Source organism: Cotesia glomerata, linkage group LG1 (genome assembly GCF_020080835.1).
Source record: "Cotesia glomerata isolate CgM1 linkage group LG1, MPM_Cglom_v2.3, whole genome shotgun sequence".
NCBI lineage: Eukaryota > Metazoa > Arthropoda > Insecta > Hymenoptera > Braconidae > Cotesia > Cotesia glomerata.
The window spans coordinates 5,775,288-5,788,185 of NC_058158.1; the positions used below are offsets into that span (position 1 = coordinate 5,775,288).

The 12,898-nt window shown below is 28.7% G+C and overlaps 2 protein-coding genes across 3 annotated transcripts; both read left to right on the forward strand.

Moving 5' to 3' along the window:
• The first annotated feature begins 126 nt into the window (after window positions 1–126).
• LOC123264242 lies at window positions 127–3,445 on the forward strand. Of its 2 annotated transcripts, none has more exons than XM_044727435.1 (3): window positions 127–1,264; window positions 1,363–1,527; window positions 3,120–3,445. In XM_044727435.1, the coding sequence occupies exons 1-3, from the start codon at window positions 1,219–1,221 to the stop codon at window positions 3,338–3,340; spliced, it is 432 nt and encodes a 143-aa protein (XP_044583370.1). In that variant the 5' UTR covers window positions 127–1,218; the 3' UTR covers window positions 3,341–3,445. The 2 variants fall into 2 exon arrangements, with proteins under 2 accessions (XP_044583370.1, XP_044583379.1); XM_044727444.1 differs by having other exon boundaries at window positions 1,366–1,527.
• Window positions 3,446–6,747: 3,302 nt separating this feature from the next.
• Window positions 6,748–12,561, forward strand: LOC123262964. Its single transcript, XM_044725479.1, has 3 exons — window positions 6,748–6,989; window positions 9,867–10,040; window positions 11,504–12,561. Exons 1-3 carry the CDS (start codon window positions 6,929–6,931, stop codon window positions 11,737–11,739), a joined length of 471 nt encoding a protein of 156 aa, XP_044581414.1. The 5' UTR covers window positions 6,748–6,928; the 3' UTR covers window positions 11,740–12,561.
• The last annotated feature ends 337 nt before the right edge of the window (window positions 12,562–12,898 follow it).

A 12,898-nucleotide genomic window follows, 5' to 3' on the forward strand; every position in this document is an offset into this window, starting at 1 on the left:
ACACTAATAATTTTTCTATTTAACTACTTATATATATATTTAAATAATTATGTATATTTTCGCACTTATATCTATAATATTCCTGCCTATATATTGATATTTATAAATATATATTATATTATTATATTATATATAATACATTTTTTGTAATAATTGTATTAATTATATATTATTATTATTATGAGGATTTTATTTAACATTAGGTAGATAGACATTCAAAAAAGTAAACTAAATAATTAAATTAACAATAGTGGTGATCGTTATCATATGAACAATTAAGCTTCCAAAAAATCAGCAACACATAGCTTCCATTATACTATCCAGTAAAATAAAATCATGTTATTTGTATTCGATAAAAATAAAAAAAAAAAAAAAAGAAAGACAAGAAAAAATGTATCGTGTTAACAAATAACTAAAATATAAAACTATTTACGCAATTATTATTGAATACCGATAATAAAAGAAAAATATAAAAAATGATAAATACGTGCCTAAAAAAATAGTCTACGCGTAAAAAGAATATTGTGCAGAATTGATGTTAAATATCAATAAAAGTAAAATGAATGTAAAAAATAGCATGTATAAATATACACACTTAAATAAAGTTTACGTAATATAATTGAAATAACAATCGAGTATTGAGCTTTAAAATCGAATAAAAAAAATTTACAATACAATAACAATTACATTTACAATATTGTATCGAGTATACCCAAGAGGATTGTATAAACCAATAAAAAATGGTTACCTATTACGCGGTGGTTTATTTACAATGTTTTTATTTAAACTTTTATTTTATTCCTAAATCACGATTACGAGTTACATTTATCAATAAGTTGTACCGACTCGTGGGAGTTGTCTCTTTCCACTTTCTCCATACCGACATTCTCTGAGTTTTACCATGCACTGCTCCATATATCTATATACCTGTGTATATATAAAGATACATACAAAATATAGGTGTACTAAGTTGAGAAAAGTTCTTGCTCGTCTTTCGTGTGCAAGATTTACTTACCTACATACACATGGACATTAAAATGTCGCCTCTACTCTCCCACTCTTCTCGGGTGTTTGTTTATCCTTGTCAGAAGGTTGGCCCATGTTTGAATCATTAACCAGTGTTATGTGTGATACCTTATCAGTTCGCGACGTAAGTAACGAGACGCCACTTCGTGTTTGTATCTTTAATGTACTTGATTCGTATTCAATTTTGAGAGCATGAAATTTTTTTTTATTTTTATTTATCTGCTTTACTTTATACTAGGTAAGTTTTTTTTTTTTTTTTTTTTTTTTTTTTTCCAATGTCACTTATTTCACTTTATTTCATCAAGTAAAAAGTAATTAACTCTGAGTTTTATCAAGCAGAAGGAGTGTGTGAAGAAAAACTCTGGTGCTACAAATGCAATGCAGATCTATCGATGGGACACAGAGGAGACTGCAATGACCCATACACGCCGGCACCATCAATCGATCTCGTCGCTTGTCCAGACAATGAGTCGTACCACTGTCTTAAAGCTTTTGTTTTCTGTACGTTATTTTAATTAAATTTTTTATAGCTCTTATTTTATGGTATTTATAATGAGAAATTAAAAAACATTATTAATATTTTTTTTTAATCATTTTATTACTGTTAAATATTTTTTTAGTAACTTTCAACTTTTTACTTTCACAAAATATCTTAATAATTTTCGCCAACTTAAAAAAATAACCGTGAAAGTATTTTTTTAGTTTATTTAAAAATTCCGAGATTTAGTAGCTAAATAATTAATGTCACTAACTCGTTTTATCCGTCAGTGACTTTTAAATACCAGAAATTAAGTAATTATTTAATTGTCCTACTTTAAAACAAACTGTAGTAAAGATATCATAAAAACTTTAGGCAACTTCAACACCAAAATACTCAACTTAGCGTTAAAATTTAACAAAATATTTAACCAAAAAAAAAAACAAAGTTTAACAATAAAGATGTACCTGCACTACAAGTGAAGAAAATAAAAATAAATAATAGAGGACACGTATGTGAAACGGGAAGAGGGAATTATTCAATTTTACATATTCGCATTTGGTTCTCGCCAACGTGTAAAGTGACTTAAACTAAAGATAAAGAGTCTGGTAATGAGACTGTACATCTGTATCTACAGTAGTATCACCACAGCTGCATTTTAGTGTAGGTTTTGTTAACTATTTACGTGCTCTATATTTTCTCCATTCACATGTATAACTTTCCTCAGAGGAATAATCTTGCCTTGGTTAACGCGTTGTAGTCAACTGAATTACCTTCTTATTTAAAAACTATACTTAGTTTATAATTTTCAATGCTGTCTTAAGCTTAACATAAAAAATAACATATTTATTTTATTTTTATCGTGGACCACAGTATCTGATAAACATCAGACACATTTATTATATAGATTTACGCTATTGCTATTACTATTACTACTACTATTATATATCACAGAACAATTTAACATTTAATTATCTCTTACGTGACGCAAGTCCCGCTTTGAATAAACCTTAGTTTAAAAAGTTTCCTCGTATTCAGTGCATGACATTTTTTTAAAAAAATAAACTCTGTCATTCATTGGATTTTTCATTATTCCATTAAATCTATTTCGCAATATTTATATTATATTCATTGATATGTGTCACAAAAATAATAAAATCTTATAAAAAAGGCCGTCTTGGCTGATAATTATTCGTTTGTTTGTGACAAGAACTAACGAATAAGTAAAAACAAACATGCCAACAATCATATATTTTAATCACTCCTTTTCCGTGTCGTTGACGCGAGCAGTAAATATTAAGTTCTCGCGTGACAATCGCCGAGTCAAATTATTTTATATTCTACTGGATAGAAAGTATATATGTACACAGTATACAATACATACATTGCTTGTATCGGTACAGACATTAATATCATTAACATTATCCTTCTTAGTTAATTTATAATTATTCAACTACTTACTATTAAGTATTTACTGGGACGGTAGAGCTAAGTGAGGCAAGATAAAAAAAACTGGAATAAAATTTGAAGATAAATAAAACTGCTATTTTATTCTATCAACATTTTATAAGGTTTTATTTTCTAAAATTTTAATTAAAAATTTCTCTGTTTGTAGATAAAAATATTCATACAACAATTCGAGGTTGCGTGCCATCACGATCTAAAAGCACTTACTGTAATTTCGAAGCAACATATCCTGAAGCACTTGTCACTTGTTCATTTTGCTCTGAAAATGGTTGCAATCGATCACGGCGTCTTGAAGCACCCTTGTCAACATTACTGACAATAATTTCACTTTGGACACTCATTGTTGCGTTCACTTTGCATAACCAGTGACATTATCTAAATTAAATTTTTTTTAGAACTGAAAGCCAAGTAGCAAGAGAGGCAGAGTGAACTAATGAACAAAAAATAATAATAAATTAAGAAGTCATCGTTCAATATGAGGAAATAAAATAAACTTAATTTTAGGGCAAGTTAGGACCGGAAAGGCCATTTAACTTCTACCCGCAGCAGCTTAAAATTGAGTGGCACAGTTTTATAAGTCGTCTTGGATTTGTTTCATAGTATAGTTCTGATCATGATGGTAATAATAAAAATGATGATGATGTAGATGTGGACAAAGATGAAGATGACGACAAAGACAAAGATAGAGGAGAGACAAATAAAAGATACTATTGTTGTTTAAGTACATAACATATATAATTGTAAGTGGACTAAGACAGCTAAATGCTGGAGTGAGTGCACGAGTGCAATTCAACCGGTGAAACGGGTCAAATGGTCAAGTCAATTTGGTAATACTTCACAGGGTTAAATACACTGTGACCCTCGTCGGCTGTTGTTGAGTGAGGATTTTCTACTTACATTTACGCTGTAACATCACAAACGATGCCTTCAGCCATCCTATTATATAATAATTGATATATTTATATTTATTATTTATTGAGGATTGTATTATATTATGCTAAAATTATTTTAATCTAATGAACAGTTGTATTATTGGGGAAGTGCATTAAAAAAATTGAACTTGTAGTAATTATATAATTATAATTATAATTATGAATTTAAATACGTTTTTAAGCGATTAAGTAGATTAATTTACATTAATTAATGGGTTGAGCTGTTTCTATTTGTGATTGTGATACGGTGCGTGTGGTTATGAAGTGGAGAATTTAATGGATGTACGGTAAATGAGAATTGTATGAGAGCTAAGCGGAGCAGAGAGCATGTATGAATTAGAATTACGTATCTAATTATTTCGGATTAAACGTCGGAGATTAATAGGTGCTTCTACTGATTGTATGCAAGCTCTGAAGATTAATATAATATGAGTGATTATTAATTATCAAATATTGATTAGCTCCATTAAGTTAAACTAAGCTACGGAAATAATTTATTGTGTTATTTGTATCGGTGTTATTTATTTATTTTAAATAATCAGTGAAAATAAATTGTGGATTTTTTTATGTATGCATTTTTTATGTAAATTTTAGTAAATAAAATATCGTATTACTGTTGAAATTTTTTTTTTTTTACTTATTGACATAAATTATAATTTGGCCGGATAATTATAAAATTGAGCTGAATAATAAAATGACACAGTTTAAATATACTTGGGCGTTACTAATAGGTCATCTATTTTAAAACCAAAGTTCTAAAGGTTAATAATACTCCTCTAAAACTCCTAATCCATTTATCATGGAATTGCTCGTTAGTAATTGAATGGTTTTCCATAAAGCAATTGGTATCCACTAGACCGGACATTACTGAATGGCAAATAACAACGAAATTGACACTCTTTTCATTCAATGATTGTAAAGCTATCCAGAAAATAACAAACAACCTCTGTTATAAAAAACGATCGTTATGATACGGTTGATATTCAATCAAACGTCAAAACTCTAAATAAACATCACTCAAATTTAATTATCGTATATCAAATACGTGCTAAAATAAAATTAATACGCAAACCCGAAATTTAATCCAGAAGTGTTTGCTAACTGAACCACTCGACAAATTGAAATATTTAACCTATATTAATAAGTCATATTTATATTATTTTCTTTTATACCATCAATAATGACAATTATGGTCCCGATAAATAATTTTTATTTTATCAATTGATTTACCAACCGGGAGTTTGCTGAGTTTGATGAACTATTTATTTAATTTAATCGTTTATATACTTTTTACTCAATTATATATTAAGCTTTATTTAATTGTGTATTTGATTACTTAGTTATTCATATATTTGTTTTATTAAATTGGATTCCCATTTCTTAATATTGACATTATTATCTATTTATTTGTTGTTATTTTATTTAACTATAATTTTTGTTAACTTATTTCTTATGTCTCTCTAATGTATATTAATTTTTATTTTAAAATCATATTTATCTATTTTACCGAAATCTAATTTTAACTATCATTACTCTTACATTACTTAGATCTGTGAAGGAAACTCCCTCTCTAATAAAGTTCATGGCCCTGTGTATAAGGTCTTTGTTATTGGGCTAATCCTGATAAGTTTTCGGGCCCAAGATTCGAGTGCACTTGTACAGCTGCATGAAATTTTATAATCTCTTTCCTAGCATTTTAGAGTCTAGTTATCGTTTTTTTCTGAAAAAGGCGTCTGTTGGAAATTTGATTTTAATAAATATAATTTAGAGAGAAATTTTTCCACGTCCTCAATACTTAATATAATTCAAAACAAATGTTGATGATGAAAAAAAAATTAAAAATAATAAACAAAAAAAAATATCAGCATCCAAGGTCAGAAAAACATCAATTTTTCAATAAAGTATTGTGAAATTCTCTAAAATGCATAATAAAAATGAATTCTTGAGTAAAAAAAATTCCGTTTATCCAAGAAAATATTTATCTTAGATGAAGTTAAATTTTTTCGCTTGAAGAAAAATTTTAGATCAAGACTAGATCTTTTTTCTTAATATTTTTACCTGATTAAACTTTATCGCCTGCGTAAAAATGTCGCTTTTTAGAAAATTCTTTTTTGCCTCTTATAATTAGACCTTATTTGTCTCAACCCTTTCAATAAGCAATCAATTAATTTTTTTTTATTCATAACTTCCGTGCATAAAATAGTATAATTTCTAAACCATCGGATATGATTCGCACAAAAGACAGATCATCAATTTAGTTATGACGCATCGACGTGATTGAAAAATTTCCGCTCGTTTGGTGACGATTTCTGAGGTATAGATTTCGTAACTATACGCATCAACAGTTATCTGAAATCATGGAGACTCTTCTTGACATTAATACTGTAACATTCATCGCGACGTCTCATTATTCATCTCAATTTAATCCGTCGGCACATTCATATGTATCCATATGATGCTACCATTATCATCAATGTTATTATTATTATTATTACTAAACCTGCATGACCAATTCCAATAAAATAAAATAATAATTATTAACGCAATGATGATGGTGATTAACGTTACCGAGGACAACGTGATAGTAAATAAAAGTATGGTGGTTGGTTATATTTCTAGGCAGCGGAGGGGCTGTGTCGGTACACTGTGAGCCCAAGTAGTAATGGTAGTAGTTTTATGTGTATTGCTACTATCCAATCCTGTCCATATAATAGTGTGCCACCATGTGTACCATGGTATAGTACGCAGTACGTAATATTAGCAAATGACCATTACATCTATAAGGCAAGGCAGGGAGTGTCGTGAGTTGCGCTTTCCTCCATACCACGCTGCAGTTCCCTGATCCATGTCCCCGGTTTAGTTTTACGTCTGCTACTATACTACTTGTTGTCGCGTCCAGACAGTTTAAACACTCGGGACAGCATCAGTACGAGCGTGACCACTGTCTACTAAACATTCGGTCTCATCAGTCTTATTTCATAACAATATACTAATAATAATTATTGAGTGAATTCTACGAATTACAATGGCGTTGAATTACGTTTGGATCCTTGCAATTGTTGCATTTGCTTTCTTTGTACAATCAGGTAATTACTTTATTTTATTTTTATTTAACTTAGCTTTAAAATTCAATTGGAAAAATTAATAATTATTTTTATGATTGCTTATTAAAAAAATTAGGAAAACGGTTGACCCCGAAAGCCATCCCTGCAACTTCCCGCTAATTCCATACCTGGATGCTTAAAATTGCACTTATACCGTTTTTGAGCGTTCTTCGAGCTCAAAAATACAGCTTATGTGTTGTTTTAAGCTCTCCGAGCTCAAAAAGATAACATTTCTATGCTTTTGAGCTCTTCGAGCTCAGAAGTCTAATAAAAGTTTGATAAAATACTATTTTTTGAGTTTTCAAACCGCAATAACTTTTGAATGAATGAACCAATTTTTACGCGATTGGCGGCATTCGACGCAGTTTTTTAAACCTTTTAAAAAATCTTTAAATTTGAATTGATCAAACTAGAAATTTCAGAGTAATTCCGAAAAAACACTTTTTTGGGTTTTCTTTCCTGCACGATATCTCTCGAATGAATCAACCGATTTTGACCGGATTAGCGGCGATCGACGTGGTTTTTCAAGGTTAAGAGCTGATTAGTTTTTGGAGTTGATCGATAAAGCCGTTCGAAAGTTATTCCAAAAAAACCACTTTTGAAAAAAAGTTTTTTTACAGTTTTTTTTCGATTTCTCGAAATCTATTGGTCTGAATCGGTCCAAATTATATCCAAAATCTAAGTTTGGACAAGCTCTTTCGAATGGCGCCAACCGCGATCGAATCGCTCAAGCCATTCAAAAGTTATGAGAGGTTTACATACTTACATACACACACACACACACACACATACATACAGACAGACATAGTGACACCCTCGCGGGGATAGTCAGGGAAGCTTCCTGTGAGCTTCAAACGTCGAGATCTGATGAAAACTCGATTTTTGTAAAACAGGGGTAAAACCAATAACTTCCCGTTTTTTTTCAAAACCTGAGATTTTCTTAGCGGGAAGTTAAAAATAATTTTAAATGTTAATTAAAGCTAGACGTATTGGTTGATTGAATTTAATTATTTTATGATTTATTGTCGGCGTTTGAGAACACGTGACGGTCAATCGTAAATAATAACATCGGCAGAGCTCAAAACAAAATGAAACTTTGTTGAATAATCAGAAATTTAAATATTCTTGCGATATATAGGTGAAATTTTTTTGTATTTACTTTAAAATGTCAAAACGTCGGTAATAAGATCGTAAAAATTCTAGAACTGTAAACGAAGAAAAATTTACTGTTTATAACTGTGGAAAGTAAAAAAATTCTTGACGTAAAATAGTTTCATTTGGAGACTCGTGCAGTAATATCAGCAAAAACTAGCACGCACTTTTTATTTGCCGCCGTATATATATATATATATATATATATATATATATGCTATATATATATATATATATATATATATATGTAATAATGCTACGCAACTTTTTCTGTCTTTACCGAATAGAACTATTGATGTAAATCGAGCGCGAGGACGTAACGGAGTTTAAATACTTGGGACATTAAATAAAAGCTATTATTATGTTTAGTATATAATTATAATTGTTGTCTCGAGTCAGCGAAACTGTTGAATGACCGTTTAAATAAAACAAAAAAATTAAAATAAGTAAAATAATAGTAAATTTAAAAACTGCTGAATTAAATGAGTAAGTATAATACTCGCTCAAGAGGAAAAAAATAAACATGACTCATAGACTTGCTACTCCGCAAAAATAATTTCAACGTCTATCTCTCTCTCTCTCTCTCTCTCTCTCTCTCTCTCTTTGTATTGTGTACGTACATAGATTTACACGTGTGTTATATAGACGTATAATAGATATTTCTATATGTACCAAAGGCGTATAGCGATCGGGTGTAACTAACGCTAACATGTTATGCAAAGGTAAACTACTTGTATGCAGTCATCATTATTGCTTATGATATATAAATATATATTACACTAGACACTTGTTTCTTTATTTTTTATCATCACATATTCGATGATAATAATACTAATAAGTATATATTATGATAATAATTATGTAATTTTTTCCTCTTCAATAAGAAATTTCGTATGGAAAAAATTTATCTTTTTTTTATTTGAAAAACTTACATGCATAGAAAAATAAATTTTTTGGCACTGTACTTAAAAATTTGAGTCTTATTATATTACTAAAGAATTTATTAAGTGATTCTGAAATAAAACAAAATTGATAATTACTAAAACAGGAAATAAATTTCATCACATATTACTCAAACCGAAAAATTCAATCAGTTCGATGATAATTTTTGTTATCTAATTTTGAACATATACTGACTGATTACGAAAATTTATTAATCATAATTAAATATGTAAATTGAGTATCTAAATTATTAATATCGAATATTTCATAATTTTTTGATAACTTGTTTTATTTATTAGTCATAATTCATAATAGAGTTATAAAAATAAAAAAATTTTTAATGAATTTATTTAAATAAAATAAAAAAATTTTTAAGATAAAATTTTCACTGAGTTTTTATTAGACTTTTATCTCCCGGTAATACTTCTATATTTATATTGCATTCGACGGATTCATTCTTGCATAACCAACTATTTCTAAGTTTTTTATTCGTTACAGTTTTTTCTTTTTATCTTTACACCGTGTTGCCTTCGTAGAATAATAAAAATAAAATAAAGTACAAGTAAAATGAAGGTAAATTTTTTTTCTACCAGAAATAGTTACCCGAGGGTATATTTTAAAATAAGAAAAACAATTTAGTAAAAACAGAGTTATGAGCTGCAGTGTTATTTTAATGTCTTGTAGAGACATAAATTTTTTGATAATTAAGTAGTTTGAGCAATAAAGTTCCTTCGTTTTACGAGGTATGTTTTGAAAAATTAACAGGCGAGTCTCTGCGATGCTGGAGCTGCGTTTCTGATCAACCAGGCACCTGTGGCGATCCGCTTAATGTTACCAGCCACCACCAAACTTTCCACACCCGTGATTGCGAGTCTAACGCTAATCCAAATTCTTACATCTACAACGAGAAGTATGTCTGCAAAAAAATTGTCCAAAAAGGTAATAAAAGTGATTTTTTTTTCATTTAATTTTTTGTATTAAATTCCTTGATAACAAGATTAATATTTGAAGAACTGAGAAGAAAAAAAAAGATAAAAATAGTTGCGAAATAAATTTGTCTGAGCGTCCGAGCCGTAACTACTTCAACCTTGAGGATGCAAATAAGCATATTTAATATTTAAACCTATAAAACTTAATTCATTATAATGTCTTGTGTCATTATTATTTATCATGTACAATTAGCGAATTTCCTGCTGAATTAATTCTTATTTAATTTCGCCTACTGTAAACAATTCAACGGCTCTGATCTTAAGCGTAATCGTCGACAGACATATCCATGAAGTCATGTCACTAATTATTATCTCGAAAAAATTTAACCCAGTATTTTAGTTTTAAATAAAACAATAAATGCATTTTATAATTTTTATGTGGGAGTCGAGTGAATTTTTTGCTTGGACGTGAGAACATTTAATTCTGAGGATGACGCACGCTGGATGCTTGCGATAAAACATATTTTTCCTTTTATTCATATTCTTATTAAAAGCAGTTAATACTGAGCAGAGTTTCTTAATCACTCATTACAATTTCATTATTTAATTTTAATGCCATCGGTAGCCGGACAATATAATGCCGTTCGTGTTATATTAACAATTAGAACTGTTCAACCCAACCGGAACCTCGACACATTGTTTTGTTTTTTATCGGCTATTATGTTCTAGTGACTCATTACATTTGATTATGTTTGTAATTAGAGATTCCTCAAGGATTTAACCACACCCTGAAATAATTATTCATATTTATTTCATTCTGTAGCTTCCAATATTATTTTTAATTGTTATTAAAAGCAAATGGGGTGCAATTAGTCTCTTAGGAATTTTTTTTTTTAATTCTAAAAAGAGTGAAAGTAACTTTTGAGATGATTTGTTTATTTTTATTCAAACAGACTTCATATAAAACGTAAATAAATATCAGAAGGGTTGCATTATTGTTATTTGAAATTAAATTATTCAAGCAATTCAATATAATAGATTTATTTTTATCAAACCGGTATTTGTATGTCAAAAATTTACTGCAAATATAACAATATTTTTAACTTGCCTAAAATATAAAACGAAATTAATTTCTGTTTTCAGATTGTTAGTTTAAATATTAAAAAAATTTTCAACAATATACAGACGAGATAGAAAAACATTCTTCCGATTTTAGAGAAAAAAAATAAAATAATAAAATTATTTTTAGAAATCAATTGTGATTTCAATTTAAAATACATGATAGATATTATTGACACTGAGTAATTTATTGACCATTTATTACTTGTTATGACAAGAAATAATATAATAAACGGTAATAACAACCGTCAAATCACATTCAAGTAATAAAATTTAGTTTTCTATCCTCCCAATAATTTATATTCTTATTCTTATCCACATTATAATAATAACAATGAAACTATTTTTGCATAGAAAATGGAAGACTCGTTGTCCGACGTTCGTGCGAAATTCCCGGACCGGAAGAGCGTGACATAAAAGACGGACCTTGTGCAGCTCACGACACAACTCACAGCCACGTGACCATGGTATCTTGTCACATCTGCAGCACCGATCTCTGCAACTCCGCGACTTCATTGTCTGGTTCAAAAGTTTTCTTAATTTCCGCAGTTGCTTTTATCGGGGCTTATATTTTGCCCACCCTGAAGTAATTCAGCCTTTAAATAAAAAGGGAACCAAAGTTTCACTTACTATATCTTCAACATAAATTTTAATCTATTCAAATAAATTAATGCGTTTACACCTACTGAGTGTTACTTAGATTAAGTATCGCAATAAAAGCTTCTGGGAGCTTTTATGTACAACTAAATCACCGAACAAATAATGTAAGTCTCTTGGAAATGGAGTATTTAATACATAACATATATATTTAATCACTAACGTCAATTGAATATATATTATAATTATAACGATAAGAAAAGAAATGGAAAATTTATTTATATATTTTAATATTATGTGTTATTTGTTTGTTTTATTTTTCTTTACATTTATTTAGAAAAAAAAAAAACATAATTTTTAACAGTTTTAAATAATTATTTTATGTATATTTATAAACCAAAAATGATTTTATTATTTTATTATCTATTAAAGGGCGCATATTTGCACCGCAGGTACAAACTTTAACAAAAAAGTTTTTTTTTTCACATTCAATAATAACATTAATAATATTAATAACCATAATAATATTGATAATAATATTAATATCAATAATAATAATAATAATAAATCATGTAACTTCTTTAGTCTATATTATATATCCCCCTTATTCATACACACTGGTAGACTGTTTTATATTTATATGTATATCTGATACTTCCTCCGTACGATATTATTTACAACACCTGCGCGACGCCCTTTTTTCGTATCAGCCACCGCATTAAACGAAAGTGCTCTCATGCGTAAAATAGCAAACAAGGAAAATGAATAAACAGCGAAATAACATGCAAAGAAACCAAACCAACGATACAAAAATATAATGTATAGTAAAAAATACGTGGCTTATCAGAAATCCGTCCAAATAAAGCTACGGGCGAAATAATTGCGAAATTTAAAAATATTTAAGTAAATTCGCGTCCGTGGATTTAAATAAAAATTTTATTTTTATTTATTTATTTTTAATCAATAAAATTAATTCTTACAGGATTGTAATTATTTATCGATATATTTGTACAATTAAAATATTTTAATATAAATAAAGCATTTTCCAGTCGAAAATTACCGAGTGATTTCAGTTGTGGGAAAGGTTCATAAGTTTTGATCACACAATAACCAAGAAGCCAGGCGACCACATTTCTCATATTTCTTATTTAA

What these genes read in the sequence shown, in the direction of transcription:
- LOC123262964 (XM_044725479.1), top strand. Translation starts at nt 6,929, where the DNA reads ATGGCGTTGAATTACGTTTGGATCCTTGCAATTGTTGCATTTGCTTTC. An exon ending in TGCTTTCTTTGTACAATCAG is followed by an intron (nt 6,990 to 9,866) that starts GTAATTACTTTA and finishes AAAAATTAACAG; the next exon opens with GCGAGTCTCTGCGATGCTGG. An exon ending in CAAAAAAATTGTCCAAAAAG is followed by an intron (nt 10,041 to 11,503) that starts GTAATAAAAGTG and finishes ATTTTTGCATAG; the next exon opens with AAAATGGAAGACTCGTTGTC.
- LOC123264242 (XM_044727435.1), top strand. Translation starts at nt 1,219, where the DNA reads ATGAAATTTTTTTTTATTTTTATTTATCTGCTTTACTTTATACTAG. An exon ending in TCTGCTTTACTTTATACTAG is followed by an intron (nt 1,265 to 1,362) that starts GTAAGTTTTTTT and finishes AGTTTTATCAAG; the next exon opens with CAGAAGGAGTGTGTGAAGAA. An exon ending in TCTTAAAGCTTTTGTTTTCT is followed by an intron (nt 1,528 to 3,119) that starts GTACGTTATTTT and finishes CTCTGTTTGTAG; the next exon opens with ATAAAAATATTCATACAACA.